The following is a 20,108-nucleotide window of genomic DNA, read 5'->3' on the forward strand; positions in this document are numbered from 1 at the left end:
TATAAAATTAAGGTAAAATTGGTAAAGACAATTGATGAGGAAGTTAACGGTTGGAAGTTGCATACACTTTTATTATTTCTCTATAAACTTAGCCCTGTTAGTGCACGTTGCGTCGACTACGCTTCTACGTTTAACGTCGAATCCCATGCCTTCGCATTGACCTGCTTCAGGATTGCTTTCAATCCTCGCCCGGGACCACACTCGAATGTGCGTGGAAAGTGCTCTCCCTGCTGCCGCTCGTACATGATGTGTAACGTCTGCTCCCACTTAACCGGCCGTACGATCTGTTTTGGCAGCTGGCCCACAATGTGTCCCGCATTCTTGTAACACTTTCCATCCACGTTCGAGTACACACTGATGAGTGGATCCTCGATACGAATTTTTCTCAACGCTGTAGCAAACGGTTCCACAGCTGACTGCATCAACTCCGTGTGGAATGCCCCGCTAACCGGCAATCGCTTCAGCCGGCGTATGTTGAAGCGTTTCGCATTTGCCTCCAAGAATCGCAGCGCTTCCTCATTACCGGCTAGTACCTTGCAACCGGGATAAAGATAGTTCGCTACACGACAATCCGGACTTTCGATACCCTTTTCAATGCACCAATTTTGCGCTTCCTTGCATGCCTCTCCTATTCGACCATCCGCGCCGAACAGTACCGTGGCCATACCGCCTTTCGTTTGCTGGCTCGCTAACTGCATGGCTTCCGCCCGGATCTGTACCAACCGCAGTCCCTTATCGAAGGGTATAGCACCGGCAAACACGAGTGCGGTCAGTTCACCCAAACTAAAGCCGGCAGTTGCGAAACAATTATCAATCGCATTCGGACGTTCCTCGCGAAGCTGTTCGAGAGCTGCCAGGGATGTTACCATCACGGCTGGCTGGCAGTATTGTGTCTGGTCGAGTTTACTCTTTGGCCCCTCAATACATATCTTAAGCAGATCGTAGCCAAGCACCTCGTTGGCTAGGGCAAAGATGTCACGGGCACCGGGAAACTTTAGCAGCTTCGAACCCATCCCCACATACTGGGTCCCCTGGCCGGGGAAGATAATCACGTTCGTTTCCCGCGGGTCAATCTTTGGTCGAATGGCTTTTTTGGACTGATCGCGGCTGATGTAGGTGCCGGCCACGTACGGAAGTGTGGCCCATTCGTTAGCCGTGCCATCGGGCGATGTAATGTCCTCGAAGGTGGCTGCATTTTCCAACAGTTCTTTCACTTTCTCCGTACCGACCGGTGGAACTTTTGTATCTGTCCGCAGAAGGCGTAGAGTCCGGTGTAACCTGCGATGAAATGCACGGAATAACATTACGGTAAAGTGAATGTTGATGAAGTAAAGATAGAGGAACCGAAGATAAGTTGCGCTACAAAAGGCCCCTCTTGCCACCGGTCTTGCTCGTTTTGTTTACAGCAAATTGGTCCTTGACGGCCGGTACTGTCATAGTGACAGTAGCGCGATAAACAACGTGCTATTTGTTATTGTTTGCATACATATTCAAAGAAAACCTGCTGTGTGTAAAGAACTCCGCGATTCGAAAGGTTTTTCCTATTTTATTCTATTCTAGCCGCTCTTTCCAACAATGTGCAGTATTGTAGAAGATGACTTTGGTGACGATGGAGGAGCGCACGGTATGAGGGAAGACACACCACAACCGGAACTATCCGTAAACGAGCTGTGTCGAAAGTGTAACACGGAGATGGCCGTACTAAAGCTTAACCTAAAGGAGCCCCAGTGTCGGGTTTGCTTTTTGAATTACGTTCGACACAAGTTCCGTGCATCGTTGGGATCCACGAAAATTGTACGCCGAGGGTCACGGGTGCTAGTTATCTTTACCGGCGCAGCGGAAAATGTTACCCTGCTCGATATGATTCGCTTCGGATTGGAGCAGGATTCTTTCAAGCAGCTACGAATAGTGCCCATCCTGCTGTACGTCGATGATGGTTTTGTTGAAAAAACAGATGAACTAAGAATTCAACAGCTTTCGAAACGGATAAATGTTTTGAAACAGTTTAGCAGCTTTCCATCGTACTATACTGTGTGCGGTTCTTCGAAGTATGCTGAAATAACCTTCAACGAGACATTTTCTCCTATCGGTTTCGAGCAAGATGAAGCGCGGCTGTTGCAAGTACTGGAAGCGGTCCGATCGGTATCATCCAAACAGGATCTCCTGGAACAAGTGCACAATCAAACGTACCGAAACATCGCCAAAGCACTCAACTGTAACTACGTGTTCCTCTCGGACATCGGGATCGATCTGGCAAAAACGCTCCTATCCAACGTGGCCTTGGGACGCGGTTGTTCTCTTGCGCAGGATGTTGCCTTCTGCGATGATCGTGACGATGCGGCGAAGCTAATACGACCAATACGTGATCTGAACCCGGATGAGGTTAGCAATTATTTGCAGTTCAGTGAGGCACAACTGCAATACCTTCCGCTCGTGAAACATTTCGAGGATAAACCAAGTTTGCAAAATTTGACTTCTAAATTCATCGACAACCTTCAGCAAACCTTCCCCTCGACGGTGTCTACCGTTTTTCGTACTGGCGACAAACTTGATGTACTGAAATCAGTCCAACGAGTAACTTCCGACGATGGGGCAAATTTTCTGGCAATGTTCGATAAATCACTCACGCTAAACGATCAGTCGGTGGGAGAATGTTGTCGGTTTTGTGGCGCTGTTTTAGATTATAAAGGATCAAAAACGCTTTTCGCAACCGAATATTCGAGGCTCGTGTCCTCACGAATAAATGCCGCCTGTAGTCATGAGGATATTTTGCAAAAATCAAAGCAAATGGAGTTAGACGCAGAACGTGCTGTGAATGGGGAGAAAAATGAGGAACAGCAGGAACTATTGAAGCACCTGTGTCATGGGTGTAGGAACATATTTGAAGATATAAATGAATAATCGAGAAAGGAGTTTGCAGTTGTATCAATATTTCGTTTTAAATAAATCAATTGTCTGTTGTGTAGCATAAAAGCCGTACGCAGGATTGTCTACTCGGCTAAATAAAGTCAAAGAAAGTAAGAAATGGCAGACCTAGACCTCTGGATGTAGTTGTGCTGATAAAGAAGATATAAGAGCGTGTAGAAACATTGTAAGGTGTTTTTGTAGTAACCAATCATAAATAAATTTGATAGAGGTTGTTTAAATTTTCGTAAATTTACTGTTCTGTTTGGAATCATTTGAATAGAAAAGATCGAATTGAAATCCCGCCGTAAAAGAGTTTCGCCTGAGTTCGCCACGATTTCGCCACACTGTGGGAGAATTTCATAATGGTGTAAATCTACGGTATTTATTTGCGAATCTTAGTCAGTTTGATGGAACCATTTAAAGCTAAACCGTAAGACGTAAAAAAATGCCACGAAACATTGTAAAATAAAAAGTAGCTGGTCTACTTTATCCTTCTCCAAATAATTTTATTCGCCGCAAATGTGACAGCAGAGCGTCTTAATTTGTTTTTGGGAAGGCGTGCGCTTATTTTTGTGACGTACTGTTCATAGCATATGTCAATACAGTGTCAAAGTGTTGGTGAGCAAAAACGGAGAAGGTCGTGCAAATCACACCGTGAATTTTATTATCCCGATTTTGTCTCGTTATCAGCAAGAATCCATCTCAAAACTCCATAAAAATGTAAGTAAATGTCTCTGTTTCAAGAATATTAATAAATTTTGTTGGGGGAAATGTTTTCCTGTTCGTAAATTGGTATTAAAAATTTCATCATATCAGCGAGCTCTGAATAGTGAATTTCAAGATGGCGGCCATAGAAAAGCGAATAGAAATTTTTCCATCAATTACCTGTCCTAATTTTCAGTATGGTTGCTATGCACCAATGCGTTCCGAATAGCTGGAACTTGTTGGGTAATGCAGTGTCTTGTAACTATTTTAACAAGATAGCTTTAGTAAAACTATAAAAACGTATCGAAGTTTATAAGCGACATGCAATTATGTAGACAATTATTGATTATCTACGTCACCAATTAAAGCTTCTTCACTAGAGAGCCGTGAAGATGATTAGTTATTCTTGAATGAGTCGGCGCAATGCCGATTTATGGATGCAGTTGATTTTAAAAAGTAAATTAAGGTTTTATCACCACGCTATCTTTTCGTTATGCTTTTCCCCACAGGTACGGAAATCGGCCACAGCCTGGAAACGGTGGTTTTAACCGCGGTGGAATGCAGGGAGGTCGGCCAGGTGGTCCAATGGGTGGTGGATTCCGTCGTGACGGAGGAGCTGGTGGTTACGGGGGCGGCAATGGAGGTTCGTTCGATCGTCAATCCAACAACGGAAAGAATCTCCGCAATGTCAAGTGGGAACCAGAGGATTTGACACCTTTCGAGAAGAATTTTTATCAACCATCCGCTGGACTCATGAGCTTGACTGTCTCAGACATTGAAAGCTATCTGAACAAGCATCAGATCACGCTGAAGGGTCGTGACGTGCCCCGTCCCAGCATGGAGTTCGAGGATGGTGGTCTGCCCGTGTTCATCATGGAAGAGCTGAAACGACAAGGATTCAGTAAGCCAACGGCCATACAGGCCCAGGGCATGCCGATTGCTTTGAGCGGTCGGGATATGGTGGGTATTGCACAGACCGGATCCGGCAAGACGCTTGCTTACGTAGTACCGTCGTTGGTGCACATACAACACCAGACGAGCATTCGGCGTGGTGATGGCCCAATTGCATTGATTCTTGCACCCACTCGTGAGCTGGCACAGCAGATTCAGCAGGTCGCAACGGACTTTGGAACGCGTGTTAGTGCGAACAATACGTGTGTTTTCGGTGGCGCCCCGAAGGGACCACAAATCCGTGACCTTGAACGGGGTGCTGAAATCGTGATTGCTACCCCTGGGCGGTTGATCGATTTTCTCGAGCGCGGCATAACTAATTTGCGCCGTTGCACCTACCTGGTACTTGACGAGGCCGATCGCATGTTGGACATGGGCTTCGAGCCACAGATACGTAAAATTATGGGACAGATCCGCCCCGACCGGCAAGTACTGATGTGGTCAGCCACTTGGCCGAAGGAGGTGCGCAATCTGGCCGAAGAGTTTCTGGCCGACTATATCCAGATCAATATCGGGTCACTGAACCTGTCGGCGAACCACAACATCCTGCAGATTGTGGATGTGTGTGAAGATTATGAAAAGGATCAGAAGCTGATGAAGCTGTTAACGGAGATATCGGCCGAACCGGACACGAAGACAATCATCTTCGTTGAAACAAAGCGCCGCGTCGACGACATTACACGCATCGTCAACCGCAATGGATGGCGTGCCGTTGCCATTCACGGCGACAAATCGCAGCAGGAGCGCGACTACGTTCTCAGCACATTCCGTAACGGACGCCAGGGCATCCTGGTGGCCACGGATGTAGCTGCTCGCGGTTTGGGTAAGTTTTTATGTTTCCTTGGGTGGCATTTGTTATCTAGGAAAACAGTACATTCATATCCTCCATGAAAAAAACATGAGTTTTAGACTAAAAACAATCCAAAGCAATACAAACGGTAAATGTAGAGACTGACGTCTGGTTCGCAAACCTTGAAATCGTACAAAAGTTGCAACAAAATTCACAGACTATTATGTACAGTAGTTATGAAATCTATTTAAGTGTTGCGTTCTTCAAACTGCAAACAAACGTTACAGCAATCGTAATTAGTAAATCTATTTAATAGCTGCTATGTCTAGGAATACAACAAAACGGACGGACATAACAGATCTATCTGTCAGCTATCGCGCATCAGGTTGCAGAGATGTCTGTCTAAATGTTTACCATTAGATTAAAACGCCATGTTATCCTTAAAAAAGTATAAAGTCTCTTATAATCTACACACGCCTCACACTGTTCACGTTCCGGACTTGTTCTTTAATTCATTGTTGGGATAGTTATTCTGCGTTCATGCATCTTTGGAGGCAATGAACTTTCTCTACCAATCTTACATCATCTGCAAGACAAAAAAAACTTTACATTGACAAAACTTATATCTACCGACCGACTTCATCGAGACATTAAACCTCTGGTCAATGAAACGCACCTTTTGTGCGGGTTGGCGTTCGTTGATTGTGAACGAAAAAGCGAAAGCAAAACCTTGTCAGTCAATTGATTACTGGCCGAGATCTTGATTAAAAGCGATATAGAATAATAAGCATATAAGAGTGCCCAATGGTTAGATAATAATGTGTGGAGCCAAAACAGACATACCTCGCAAGCATTCATAAAACTAGCATCGAATATTCGGTGCAAACACTAGCTTTCCGAGCTGTTCAGACCAAAGCTCAAGCGGCAAGACACACCTGCTTAAAGGGATATTCTTCTGTATTTGTTTGGTACTATTGTTTCTATTGCTGTCTCTAGCGGGAGCTGAACGCGAGACGATGAGAAAAGTGAAAAAATAGTGCAAATGTTGTAAAACGTTTTATGTATTTCCTGTATTCACACAACCACGATAAAATAACATAAAATTTACAGCAGTAGCGCTTGTAACATTTTCCCAAAAGTGACAGCCACCAACTGCTAAAGCAAAGGTGTGTGTGTGTTGGCGTATGGAACCATTTCTTCCGGGCCCCCAGGTATGTATGCATGTACACGTGATTTTATTTATTTCTTGCAGCAAATGCGCACCATACTGCTGAGCGTCGGTTCGAATGGGATGTGTGTGTGTGTATTGGGTAAATTTAAATACAAATATAACTGCAATATCGTGAATATCAGGAAAAATATAAAATACAGTAGTATAAATTATATGATCGGATCGCTGGTTAGTATCCATCTACGTCGTAACCATCAAGACTTCCCTTTCTGTCGATCTGTGATTGCAGTGGGTGGTTGGGTATGGCATGAGGATGCTCTAACCACTTTCCATCATGGAGAACGTTTCTTACTCGCAGCTGAAACACAGAAACAAATATGGAGGCAGTTGAACAAGCAGTGTGCTTTGCTTGGCGCTATTAAAACATTCATTAGGCATTAAGGGCAGCAACTGGGGAGCAGTTGAAAAAGGGTCGGGTGATATCAAAGATCGTTTTAGGTACCTAACTTAATTCGTGGCGTATATCGGCCGGTCGTTCCACACGGCGTGGTTGAGCGAAATTTTAACTTGTACGGAAGCATTGCTTACCTTACCAAACATTTCTATGTGGCAGTTCGGACCGCACTGCATCACCATCGACAGAGTATTACATCACGAATTAAGTTAAATCCCCTAAGACGTAAGCATATCAGTTGCGCTTTGTCGTAATCTCGATTTGATGTTAAAATAGAGATATGTTCTCAAGTTCATGGCGCTTCTAGTTTAAGAATAATGTTTGTTTTTGGTTCCTTCATTGTTAAGTTACATCGTTTCTTTCATGCCCTGTGTCGTCGTATGTCGATTCACCTTTGTGCGATGGGGTAGCAGGGAAAGAGACGCGATTACTATCCATTAAACTAACCGAAAAACACTCTGCAGATACCGTTTAGCGACACTTGTTGTGATTTCTATTATTGCCGTAGCTCTTCACCCACGCATAAGGACTTGAACTCACCGCTATCTTATCACATCGTATGTTTCTTTTTTCGCGATTGGTTGAGTTTACTATAAAGTTTTCGATGGGTTGCAAGTTGGTGCAGCCATGTCGAGGATTTCTGTTTGTCTCCCAATACAGTGTGTTTGAAACCTGCATGATCTAGATGGACAAATGCTGTCAGCTGCGTTTAGCATAACGCACAAAGGTGTAGTGTGCCTGAGTGTGAGGTCCGTCTCTGTGACCGATGTACCAAGAAATGTTAGCAACTATTTTATGATTTTCTTTAAGTTTTCTGTTTCTGTACGGCATTTCGAAAGTACGTTTCGCCCGGTTTTATCGTACACGTTTCGTGATCCACCATTCAAATCAGAAATCATGCTCCTTCCACCAGGCTGTAGTGTTTAATTATGCAAAAATGACTGTTGATATCCTGGTTCAAACACACAACCTGCTTCGGACTATAAATTGATAAGTACATCCGTGCAACTTGGAAGTATTCACATTTCTCGCTATGAATAAGCTCAACGGCTTAAGAACCTATGATGGTTTTGATTGAGCTTTCCTCCAACGCACTTGGGGCTGTGTGGTGCAGCAACGGTGTGTGCTAATAATAATTATGTGGTAATGCGTAGCGCACAACATGACAAAGTTCCTTACGAGTGAGTGAAACAAAACGAAACCAGATATATAAATCTGAAAGAAGCTTATTGCAAAGTGTGATCTCCCGGCCATTTGTTTGACTGTACAAAGGATGAAATCGGTTTTTTGTATACCTCAAAAGACAAAAGTGAAAATTATTCGAGAAAGACTATTGAAAAGGTAAACATAAACTCTGTCCACCAACTGCAACCAAGCTTCATTGAAAGCATCGACCGTTGCACGTGTAGGAACACAAGCAAGGTGTTGTTTTTTTTAATCAGTGTTGCTAAGTATAGGGTCATGCAATTACAATTTTATACGTAGCCAGTCAGTCTGGAGTGTTGTGTGGTTCGTCGTTTGTTATTGTCTTCTTGTACGACGACCACAACTATCCGCCCGCGGTTAGGATGATTTGTGAGATATGATTAAAGAATACAAGAATAATGTTATCCCACGTACACTTTCGTATGTTTTTCGAGTCCACGGTTTTCGTTGTTGCGCTAGAATATCGGAACAACTGCAAATATTATTTCGCGCAACGTTAACCCGGCTCTGATGAGAGGTCTAAATTATTCTCCTGGTTTTTATTCCCCCCCACAAAAACAAGAACAATTTCAATATTTGCCATGTTTAATGAATTAAACGTAATCTACCTATCATATGCTTTTCCTTTTCTGTTTCCGACACCTTCGCTACCTTTTAATCTATCGGTCTATCTATATTTGTTACAAAATGGCACAATGATTAGTAATAGTCCCATTCAGTGTCTTACATCTTACTTCCCAACAAAACCCTTTTTGCGATGTGTGTGTGTGTATGTGTACTCTTCAGGGCAATCGTGCCTATTCTTCCGAGTACCGAGTTTTCCTTTCTAATGATAATAAGCAAATAACACAAGCCTTCCCCCGTGTGTCACATGCCTCCAGATGTGGAAGACGTAAAGTTCGTTATCAATTACGACTATCCGTCGAATTCCGAAGATTACGTGCATCGGATTGGTAGAACGGGACGCTCTAACAATACCGGCACCGCCTACACTCTGTTCACCAACTCGAATGCCAACAAAGCGAACGACCTGATCAACGTGCTGCGTGAAGCAAATCAGGTAAGAAAGCTTAGCGTTGTGGAACACCTGATGATATATTGAATCGTCTCGTTTCTTCTCGTTATCCTAATTTATACAGGTGATCAATCCGCGGCTCGTTGAACTGGCCAAACCGAACATGGGCAAAGGTCGTCAGCGGTACAACAATCATCGCTTCGGTGGCCAGCAGAACCGTCCCCCGCGTGATGGTCCGTACGGCGGAGGACCACGCCATGACGGGGGTGCTGGGCGATTCGGTGGGCAACGTGACGGGGCGCCGAAGTATGGTGGCGTTGTTGGTGGTCGAACCGATGCGGATAAATACGGTCCCCCACGGTCGATGTACGGCGTGAATGCTGGCCTACCGCCACAGACACTTGGTGGTCTCGCGGCCAGCACTGCTATGGGAGGTGCCAAACCACCGGGAGTTGGTGGGGTAGGCCAACGCCAGAGCCGCTTCTCGGCACCGCCCTCTTCTGCTACAGCAGCGGCCGCCGCAGCAGCCGCCGCGTTCGCCTCCAGCTACCACCAGCAGAGTAAATATCCGAGTGCATCATCCGTGGGGGCTGGTTTGGCCGGAGCGCACCCGTCAGCCGGGGCTAACGCGACACCATACGGAAGTTCCGCACCATCGTACAAACCACAGTCCGCCACGGGCAGTGAGGCCGCCCACATGTACGGTAGCAGTGGCGGTTACAGTGCGCGATCACAGCCCTCCGCACTACCAACGGCAGCGGCCGCGGCAGTAGCCGCAGCGTACCAATACGCCGCAAACGGAGCGACGCCCGCGTTCGCCTATCCGCCGCCCCAAGTAGTGCTCAACTAAAGAGTTTCTCATTAGTTTAACATTTAATTTTTTTCATCCCACTAAACTATTACGAAAATAATTTAATGTATTTAACTTTGAATGGAAAGGAATCCGTTTTGCATTAGGTTTAAACATTAGGTACATATGAGCTCACTATTACATTCGGTGTAATACAACATTAACAAATTCGCATATCTTAGCGGGTCATTAGTCCAAATTGAATTAAACCATCTCAAGTCGCATTGAAAGTAACGGGTGCGGTCTAACGCATCGTATCGGCGGTCAGCAATGCTTTCGCTTCGGTACACTTTCATCCAACAGGGACTACACATGAGGCGAGGATGATGCTGAGTGATATATTATTGTTTTTGAGTTAGTTTTGAACGATCAGAGTATTTTTTATATATCTTTAAGTGAACGTCGCATGAAGTGCGCTGCAGTGCTAACGCCGCAGAGAGCATCCAATTAAAACATTAGAAGTTTTCAGTGGGATCAGCGCGGAAGATGCTTCCGAATCTTCGCTCACAAAAAGCAGTGTTTGGAAAGCTCAACCATTGTTCCAATCTAACCAAATCGAACCCTTCCTATTGAAAGCCTTCTCGTTGCTGTTTGTTCCACTGGAAAATGCGCCATACTTAGATGATTCCACATTTTAACTTGAAGTTGCGTTTTAAGGAAGAAAATGTATGTGTTTAAATATCGACTTCAACCTTCTGATAACTGCTGCCAATACGATGGCTTTACCTAACTATACACCAACGTCTTGTACTACCTTACCCCTTTCCTTTCCTTCGGTTGGTAATTTTCGGGCTGTTTATGAAAAAGAACTTTATCTTGTGAACTGTAACAAAAAATTATATGAATTATCGATATCGTTTGAAAAGCGTATGAAAATTATACTTTCACTGAAATACACTAAACAAGCAGCGCGCGCACCATCACTTTCAACAATTCACCATCAGCTAATTGGAAGTTCCACTATAAGAACGGACAAACAAAAAGGCACACAGTAAAACAAGTGACAAATTTTAAATGTAAATACAATAATGCAACAGAACAACATACAAACTATCGCCGTACCACACATCCAGAAGAAGGAGAACGCTGCATAACAAAAACCCACGTGTTATGTGGGGTTCGATTTAGCCAAATCTAAACCAGCAAATGGAGTCAACAACTCCTGAACAGCAATGTCAACGATTATCTCTTTGTAAACCCGTCTTATAGAGACTTTTAATACATATGTAGCATATTACCTTCAATATGGTTGGTGACAAAAAAAAAATAGTGAAAACAAAAAGAAACGTGCAACAAAAGGTAGCGTTATATACATGTATGTATTGGTAGATTAGTGCATTTTTCGTGCATCAATGGTGTATTGTTTTGACGTGGAAATATGCTATTTCCCTTTAACTTGTTTTCAATATATATAAAAAAAACACACACACACACATAACTGTGAATTATTCAAAACAAGATCTTGAATAACAAAGTAATTGCCACAAAAAAAATATACAGATGATACAAAAGTTGAGTTAATTCGAATTGTAAATCGAAATAAAATTGTAACTCCAAACCGTGTAACACGGATCAACCGCCCCGAAGTATTTAAAGGGTTGCGTTGGGTAGGAGCAATGTTTATTTTGAATGCACAATAAAGATTAATTCAAGGCAGTTGGTTAGTTGTGTAGTTTTTTTTTGCCGATGACATCTGAAAGGTATTTTAATGGTACGCATAATGGGGCGGATTGGTGGTGTATTTGATAGTGGCACCGGTCTTTACACGACAAGATCGAGACAAAATCCCATATGGATCAATTACCGGTACACTGTCTAGCCGTGGGTAAATGACAAGTAAAAGAATATCAGAGGCCTGCCAAAGGCCCTAGACCTTAGAGTTATGCTTAACGAATCTTTTGAGACAAGTCATTCACAAGACTATGGGAGCAGTCATTCTAACCAGCAATCGACTCTCAAAAGATTTATGAATCTGAAATAGAGATTCAGATTCAGGCTCATGAAGCTAAAACCCAACGCTACTTTAGACCTCTCGAGGTTTTTGTGTCGCTAAAGACGAAAAGGATAAGGGTGTAACTTGGTCAGGTTCTTCCAAGTCGTATAAGCAGATTCCTTACAGTTTTATCCACCATCCGCCAGTAGATCTTGTTTGCAAAGCTTTCCAGTTAGTTTGTAGTTGATCCTTGTAGATATCGAACTCCATCAGATGACCTTCGAGTTTAGCATTTGTTTTATGTTTTGTACATTATTTGATTTATTAACTAATTGGTTACACCAGAGGATTCTCGAGCTGTTGCTCCGGCTGTGTCCCAAACCCGAATTCCCTATTTTGATGATCGGCACCGAGATAACGATCTCGGTCCATCTCATGATAACGGGCACTCGTGCCCATCAACCGACGAGAGATCATTCTCGCGGAGAGCGCACGTGAGTGCCCCGCTGCGTAACGTATCCAACATCTCCCCTTCTTTAAAAACGTCTATAGACATCGAACCTATTGGGCGGCCTTCTGTGTCTAGAAGACCGGCGTGGTTCATATCTTGAAGGTTGCACTGAGATTGCCGGATTCGGAGGGCACGGACGAGACAAAGGCGTCACGGCTGGGGCGGCATCCGGATTGATGACAGATGCTGAGGTCTGCGGTTGACAGTCAGACGATAAGCCAGGAGCGCTGTTAGACAGGTTTGAGAGGGCATTCGGATTGCTGACCGATGCTGGGGTCCGCAGTTGAGGGTCAGACAGTAACCCACGAGTGCTGTTAGGTGACGTATCTAAAAGTATATCAAGAGGTAAATTTGTGTTAACCAATCCCCCAGGATGGTGATGTCGCTGACGTTCACGGCGCTCTCTCAACTGGTTGACGTGACATCTTATAATCCTCTTATCCAACATCCTGACGGTGTACATGACAGCCCCGATACGTTTAACGATTATGCCAGCTACCCAGGTCCATCCGTTGCGCATATACCGTTTAGCGTAGACTGGATCAGATGAACGAAACTGTTTCAATTTACTCGTAACAGCGCACTTCGTAGAACTTGCATGCGTCGGGCGTAGCAAATCTAATGTTGTTCGAATCGGACGGTTTAGCATTAGCTCCGCTGGTGACGTTGAAGGGCCCAAAACATAATTTGGCGTGCTTCTGTAAGAGAGCAGGAATGTGTCCAAAGCTTCGTGAATCGATGTGCCATTTGCCGATATTTTTCTAACAGCACGCTTAAAAGTATCGACGAATCTTTCAGCCTGCCCGTTAGACTGTGGATGGTAGGGTGCTGTCGTGAGATGGTCGATGCCGTTTTGGATGCAAAACTCCTTAAAATCCTTTCCAACGAACTGCGTTCCGTTATCTGAAACAAGCGTATTTGGAACTCCAAAACGGGCGAATATCGAACGCAGAATGTCGATTGTTGCTGCAGCGGTGATGCTATTCGTACGTATTACTTCGGGCCAGCGAGAGAATGCATCTACTACCACGAGAAAATATGCTCCATCAAGCGGGCCAGCATAATCTACATGTATTCGCTGCCACGGAGTCGTAGCTTTCGGCCAAGAAACGGGATTTTCGTGAGGCGGTGATTTGGCAGCTGCTTGGCATGCTTCACATGTTTTTACCCAGTCCGCGATGTCTGCATCCAGAGATGGCCAATAAAAATAACTGCGGGCTAAGGCCTTCATTCTGACGATTCCTGGGTGTCCGTTATGTACCTGCTGAAGGCATCGTCCTTGCAGGGTTCTGGGTATTATCACCCTCTCGCTGAAAAGAAGACATCCGTCTACGATTGATAAGCCATCTTTTCTAGCATGGAATCTTGCCAGTTCGCCTGTAAATGCTGTGTTTTTGGGCCATCCATCGCGAATGTAATGTTCGACCTTCTGTAGCAACGGATCCCTTGCTGTTTCGTTTGTTAGCTCCATAAGATTAACAGGCATTGTCTCTAGTGCGTTCACCAAGATTGATTTTACATCTGCTTCTAAACTCGCGATCACGCAATCTTCTTCTGGCTTGGTGTGCGTGTTTATAAGACGTGACAGCAGATCCGCATTACCGAAATCTCCGGTGCGCACGTACTCGATACTGAAATCATAGGCGAGCAAGGTTAACGCAAATCGCTGGAGACGGTTAGCCGTAAATGTTGGAATGCCCTTCTTGGAGCCGAATATATGGAGAAGAGGCCGGTGATCCGTTTGCAGGGTAAAATGTCTTCCAAAAATCAGTTTATGGAACTTTTTAACTGCAAATATTATTGCCAGACCCTCTCGGTCAATTTGGCTGTATCGGCTTTCTGTTTCGGTGAGGGCTCGAGAAGCGTGCTGAATGACCCGTTGCAACCCTCCAGGATACACATTTGTTTGACTAATTGTTGCGCCTAAGCCGATTGAAGATGCATCCGCCGAAACAACGATCTTTTGCTGAGGGTCATAGTGAGCTAGCTGTAGGTCTGAAGCTAGTAGAGATTTAAACTCACGGAAGACGCGTTTACATTCTGGCGTCCAGTTAAATGACGCATTAGCCTTCAGGAGCTGATCTAATGGGTATCTCAGTTTGCGCATGTTAGGAATGAATCGACCGTAGAAATTAATAGCTCCTAGAAACGATCTAACACCTGTGACGTCTGTTGGTTCTGGCAAATTTCGTATAAGCGCAACTTTTGCCGGATCAGGACGTAGTCCGTGGCTATCTATTACGTGACCCAGGTAGGTGATTTGAGGCATACAGAAGGCACATTTGTCAGCACGAATAGTGAACCCGTAGTCCTGAATTCGCCTAAGCGTGTCTGCTAAGATTGCGTCGTGCTCCTTTTCCGATGTGCCACCCACAATGATGTCATCGAGGTAACCTGATACATTCTTCAAACCAGCTAGCATTTTATCGATTACCATTTGAAAGGCTGCTGGTGCGATCTTTATACCCGGTGGCAGGCGATTGTAAAGGTATAGACCGCGATGCGTATTGATGGTCAGAAGCGAGCGGTATTGCGGGTCGATCTCGATTTGCAGAAACGCGTCCGATAAGTCGATTTTACTGAAGATTGTACAGTTGGAAAGCTTCGCGAAAATGTCTTCCGGTAACGGTAATGGGTATCCATTTGGTTCCAGGGCGTCGTTTAAGCCCGTGGAATAATCGCCACATATTCGGATTGACCCATTAGCTTTCTTTACGACCACTATCGGCGCAGCCCAATCAGATGCTTTAACTGGAGTAATAACCCCATGCGTTTGTAGACGATCCAGCTCACGATCCACTGCTTCTCGTACTGCGTAAGCAACTGGTCGTTTGGGGCGAAAAATTGGGCGACAATTTTCCTTCACCGTAAAAGTAACGTTCGCCTTTGTACACAGCCCCGCATCTCCAAAAACCTTTGGAAACCTATTTTGCCATGACCGCTGCGCACTGTCTGATTTCTTCAGCTGGCAACAGAAGTTATCAATGGGAGTTGACCACAATGCAAACGCGTCAATCATATCTAGTCCTAGCAGAAGCAGACGTGCTGGAGTAACAGAGATCTGGACTCGCTTGGTTTGGTTGGCCACACTGACGCTACCCATAAAATTCCCGTCTAGTGCCAGTTTAGCGCCCGATGCTGTGTGAGCAATTATCGACGAAGGCGCAAGTTTAGGACTACCAATGCGCTGCCAGGTTTTCCGGTCGATCACGGTGATGTCCGATGCCGTGTCAAGCTGCAATCGGACTTGCGTGCCGTTTATCACTACGGGCACGAATTTACGTCGTTGCTGCACATTGTGGACGTTAACTGAGAGCATTTTCGTTCTTCTGTATTTAGTGAAACGTTTTTGTGGCTTGCGTCGAGCTGCTGTTTTGCAATGACCCTCTTTATGCCCGAAGCGCGAGCACGTTTCACATCGGTGGGTGCGGTAAGCACATTCTCGCATCCAATGACGGTCTCCGCACAGCCAGCACGGATTTTTAGGAACGGTGGTGCCGGAAGAATGCTGTTTTTGTTGGCGTTCCCCCTTTGAGCTGACAGCTAAAACGCGCTCCGGCAAAGGACCTTCGATCATCGCACTGTCTCTCTTTAGGTTCACTAGACGGTGACACTCGGTGGACAGCTGCTGAAGCGTTGTACAGCTTCGATCCTCAATACGTGCTAGAAGTCGCGTTCGTAGATCAGCTTCATCCTCGTCCCTCAGGCCACACACGAACAACAAGCATTTGAAATCTTCTTCGCTGAGCTTGCTAAGCTCGAAATCCACTGAAGATTTGTTGATGCGACACGCGTAGACCAAGAGATCCTCCGTCCGCTTCTTGGTCATTTGCAGGCATTTGAAACGTTTGCTGAGTATGGTTTCCTGGTCGTCAAAAAGCGCTGATAGCTTCTCAACCGTTTCCTCAAACGAAAAGTCGGACGGACGATGAGGCAGGATGAAGGATAAATAACGATCGTGCTCGGCCGTTCCCAGTTTTCGCAGCATCAGTCGAACCTTGGCGGGGGCATCGATTCGCGCAGCGTCGTTCTGAAATAAATCAGCATACCGCGAGTACCATTGTTTGAAAGTGATTCCTGCCTCTTTCTCGTATCGGAATTCTGTAATATTACGAGAAAGGGAATCAATTATTTGTTCGGGGTGAAAACTGGATGGTGCGGCGCTTTGGTTTAGCAGCCGCTGATGCAAAAACTCGTTGAAGAATTGCTGCTGCTGGGCCATTTGTTGCTGAAGTAAATTCAACATTTGCACAATCGTTGCATTATCCGGGTTGGTCATCATGGCTGGTGACGCGCCGAACTGTGATGGTGGTGGTGCGATTGGCTGCGATGGCGGCTGGATGTACGCCGAGCGTTGACCCGACGCTCCTTCTCGTTGGGCTTGGAAAGCCGCGTCCTGAGATGCGAAAACGCCTTGTGCGTTATTCTGGACCGCTGCACCAGTTCCGTTAGTCCGATTTTGTGACAATCGGCGCGGGTCGACGTCCGCAAATGTATCACCAGTGTTCATATCACTTGTCTCCATCCTCCGACGTTTACGGCGTGGTGAACCAATTTTATAAAACACGCGCACAAATACAAACACGTTAAAACGAAATCAAATAAATAAACACAAATGTTTCTTAAGCACAAAACACGTTAAAACTTCAGGATTCGACAATCCCATCCTCGTCGCCACTTTTATGTTTTGTACATTATTTGATTTATTATCTAATTGGTTACACCAGAGGATTCTCGAGCTGTTGCTCCGGCTGTGTCCCAAACCCGAATTCCCTATTTTGATGATCGGCACCGAGATAACGATCTCGGTCCATCTCATGATAACGGGCACTCGTGCTCATCAACCGACGAGAGATCATTCTCGCGGAGAGCGCACGTGAGTGCCCCGCTGCGTAACGTATCCAACAATTTGGAAAAATGAGACTTGGCAACCCGTCGTCTCCTGTAATGTCCCGTGGGCTAGAAGGTATGACTGATTACATGTAATAATGGTTATATTGAACTATTGCTTTACTGGTTTGACTTCAAGGACGCAGAGGTACTAAAACAAGGGAGTGTGAATATACCGTATTTTTTAAATTGTTGGAATTTAAATATTTCAAGGTTATTTGGAGCTCGTACTAATCACCGTATCTTAGTATCAAATTATCATCTTCTAATATAATAGCCTCAACACTTACTTACTGAATACCTCTCCTGTCATCGTTCATTGTTAGAATTGTTCGGTGACATCATCTTTAGAAATAGTTATTTTTGTATTTAACAAAAACCGGATTTCAATCCAGTGCGGGTATCGTTAATCTAATTTACTGGACGATGGAACCACTTCGAAGAGCACTTGAATGATAAAGGTTAACTTATCTGTAAATAAAGTAACAGGATTACCCAATTAATTCATTGTCCAGATAGCTTTATATCCTCAAAATAGCTGTCGTCGCTACGGCCACTTACTGATCCATCGAGGTCGTACTTTGTAGTACACAAACGGCGTGTAGACTAACACTCCGCTCAAGATGAACGCCACGGCGAAGAGGTATTTCGGCGAAGGATCACTGATAACTGGCACAATCGACAGGAAGACGGACACGGCCAGCGTAATGTATGGCACGATCAGCGGCACCTTGTACGGCCGGTGTACGTTGGGCTGGGTTCGGCGAAGGGCCAGTAGCGCCACTACGGCCGCACCGTAGAAGAACCAGATCAGGAACGAGGCAAACTCGATCAGCGTTTCAATGTTGCCGACCAGTATGAAGGCAAGCGCCAGCACCCCCTGCATCGCGACCGCCGGTGCCGGTGTTGAGCGCCGCACGTGAATGTATGACAGTGGCTCCAGCATCTGGCCCTCCTGGCTCGCAACGTAGCAGAGCCGCGTAACGCCAAACTGAATGCTGAGCGCGCAGCCGAACGTGGCGAGAGCGACACCTAGCGGAATCAGGAAGGAAAACGAACCGAGCGCACGATCGCCGAAATCGATACCAACCGCCTCCGAGGCAATCATCTCGCCCATCGAGAGGACGGTCATGTAGGCCAGGTTCATGAACACGTACAGTCCGGTGATGATCGGGACGGCGATCATGATCGAGCGTGGAATGTTTCTGATGCGGGAATGGAGAAAAGTAGTACATTAGGCGGGGTGTGTGTGTGTTGTGCGAATGTCACCGACTCCACTTACACCTCCGGTTTCTTGATCTCCTCCGTGATGGTCGTAACGCTCGACCAGCCATCGTACGCCCAAAGCCCGTTGTAGAACGCAAGCGCAATATGGCCTGGGCTGGTGTTCGTTCCCTGAAATCCGCCGGCCAGATTTTCCGTATTGCCAATCGCGAGTTGATAGATGCCACCGAAGATGACCACCAGGCAGGCGAACACCTTGCAAAATCCGAACACGTTGTTGATGGTGACGTACAGCTTCACGCTGCTAAGATTAATGTAGGTGATAATACCTGCGATGGAGAAGAGCGTGCAGCTGATCACTCGTTAGGCTAACGCGAGTAGCAACGGAACGGCACCCGGCTTACCTAATCCTAAGATCCCTATCAGCTTGATTAGCAGCTGGAGATCTTCCGCCGGCATCTCCTCCAGTCCGAGCAGATGGCGGAAGGGCAGTATCGAATATTCGGCAAACGTTAAAATGATGACGGCGATTTCCGCCGGACGCAGTATCATGACATATACCCAGGCGCATATGAACGATGGCAGTGGACCCCAGTAGGAGTGCGAGTTCTTAAATGCCTCGATAAGATAAGCGTACTCTGCGCCGGACCGTGGCACAACCGTGCCGAGCTCGGCGAAGCAAAGCGCACCCAGGAGCGAGATTCCACCGCAAACGGTCCACACGACCAGACAGAAGCCGACACTGCCGGAGTACCGTAGCGCGGCCGTTGGAGACACGAAGATGCCAGACCCGATCATAACGCTGATGATCACGTTAATCGCCGACATGAGGCCCATTTCGCGCCTCAGGCCGGCACTCTTTGGTTCTGCGACCACCGTCATGGTTTGCGCTGTGTGTTTTGCGAACTTTGCGGGAACCCAAACCGCTACACTAGCGCCGGACTACTGTCACTGTCCCGCTGCCGGCGGCGATAAGAACGCACACGATCCTAGCCTGTGTTTTGTTGCCACTGTTGCCACTGCACGAACGGGGGAAAGCACGAAGTTAGTCGTATGCTAAGGGTTTGCTGTACATTCCAGATGGTGTGCGGCACATGTCCACATGTCGTTTCCCGTGCCGAAGAGCTGCAAGTGAACGCAAATGCCCGCTGGTACGGTTGTTATCACCATCGGGGGATGTTGGCGTTGGAAGAAAGCATTGTTCAAGTGGACACACGCACGAAAAACGATACCCGAACATCGAACTACTGACGACAAGCAGGGACGACATCGACAGCAGGGACGCAAATGATGAGCACATGCGGTATTATCTTATCACTAGAGTTCGGTTTTGCAGGTAAGCGACTCTACTGCAACTGTCCTCTAGCGGAGCGATTCTTCGAATAGCTAATCGTTCAACCGATAATGGTCACCATTCCGCCGAATGGCGCTAACATAAACAGGCGATAGACGTAGAAGACGCTTCACCGCCGGCCCGTTCTCTGGGTCACTGTTATCACAC

The 20,108-nt window shown here is 46.0% G+C and overlaps 4 protein-coding genes across 4 annotated transcripts; 2 read left to right on the top strand and 2 right to left on the bottom strand.

Annotated features, from left to right (window-relative positions):
• Nucleotides 1–116: 116 nt before the first annotated feature.
• LOC128713716 (probable malonyl-CoA-acyl carrier protein transacylase, mitochondrial) lies at nt 117–1,304 on the bottom strand. Its single transcript, XM_053808579.1, has one exon. The coding sequence runs from the start codon at nt 1,302–1,304 to the stop codon at nt 117–119; it is 1,188 nt and encodes a 395-aa protein (XP_053664554.1).
• A 271-nt stretch (nt 1,305–1,575) lies between these two features.
• Nucleotides 1,576–2,901, top strand: LOC128713543 (cytoplasmic tRNA 2-thiolation protein 2). Its single transcript, XM_053808404.1, has one exon. It carries the CDS (start codon nt 1,576–1,578, stop codon nt 2,899–2,901), a length of 1,326 nt encoding a protein of 441 aa, XP_053664379.1.
• Nucleotides 2,902–3,269: 368 nt separating this feature from the next.
• On the top strand, nt 3,270–10,049 carry LOC128712865 (uncharacterized). Its single transcript, XM_053807731.1, has 4 exons — nt 3,270–3,274; nt 4,122–5,386; nt 9,066–9,244; nt 9,324–10,049. The coding sequence occupies exons 1-4, from the start codon at nt 3,270–3,272 to the stop codon at nt 10,047–10,049; spliced, it is 2,175 nt and encodes a 724-aa protein (XP_053663706.1).
• A 7,740-nt stretch (nt 10,050–17,789) lies between these two features.
• Nucleotides 17,790–19,489, bottom strand: LOC128714430 (b(0,+)-type amino acid transporter 1-like). Its single transcript, XM_053809305.1, has 4 exons — nt 19,012–19,489; nt 18,666–18,936; nt 17,945–18,588; nt 17,790–17,854 (listed from the first exon to the last, which is right to left on the bottom strand). Exons 1-4 carry the CDS (start codon nt 19,487–19,489, stop codon nt 17,790–17,792), a joined length of 1,458 nt encoding a protein of 485 aa, XP_053665280.1.
• Nucleotides 19,490–20,108: the final 619 nt, after the last annotated feature.

This window comes from Anopheles marshallii, chromosome 3 (genome assembly GCF_943734725.1).
Source record: "Anopheles marshallii chromosome 3, idAnoMarsDA_429_01, whole genome shotgun sequence".
Taxonomy (NCBI): Eukaryota; Metazoa; Arthropoda; class Insecta; order Diptera; family Culicidae; genus Anopheles; species Anopheles marshallii.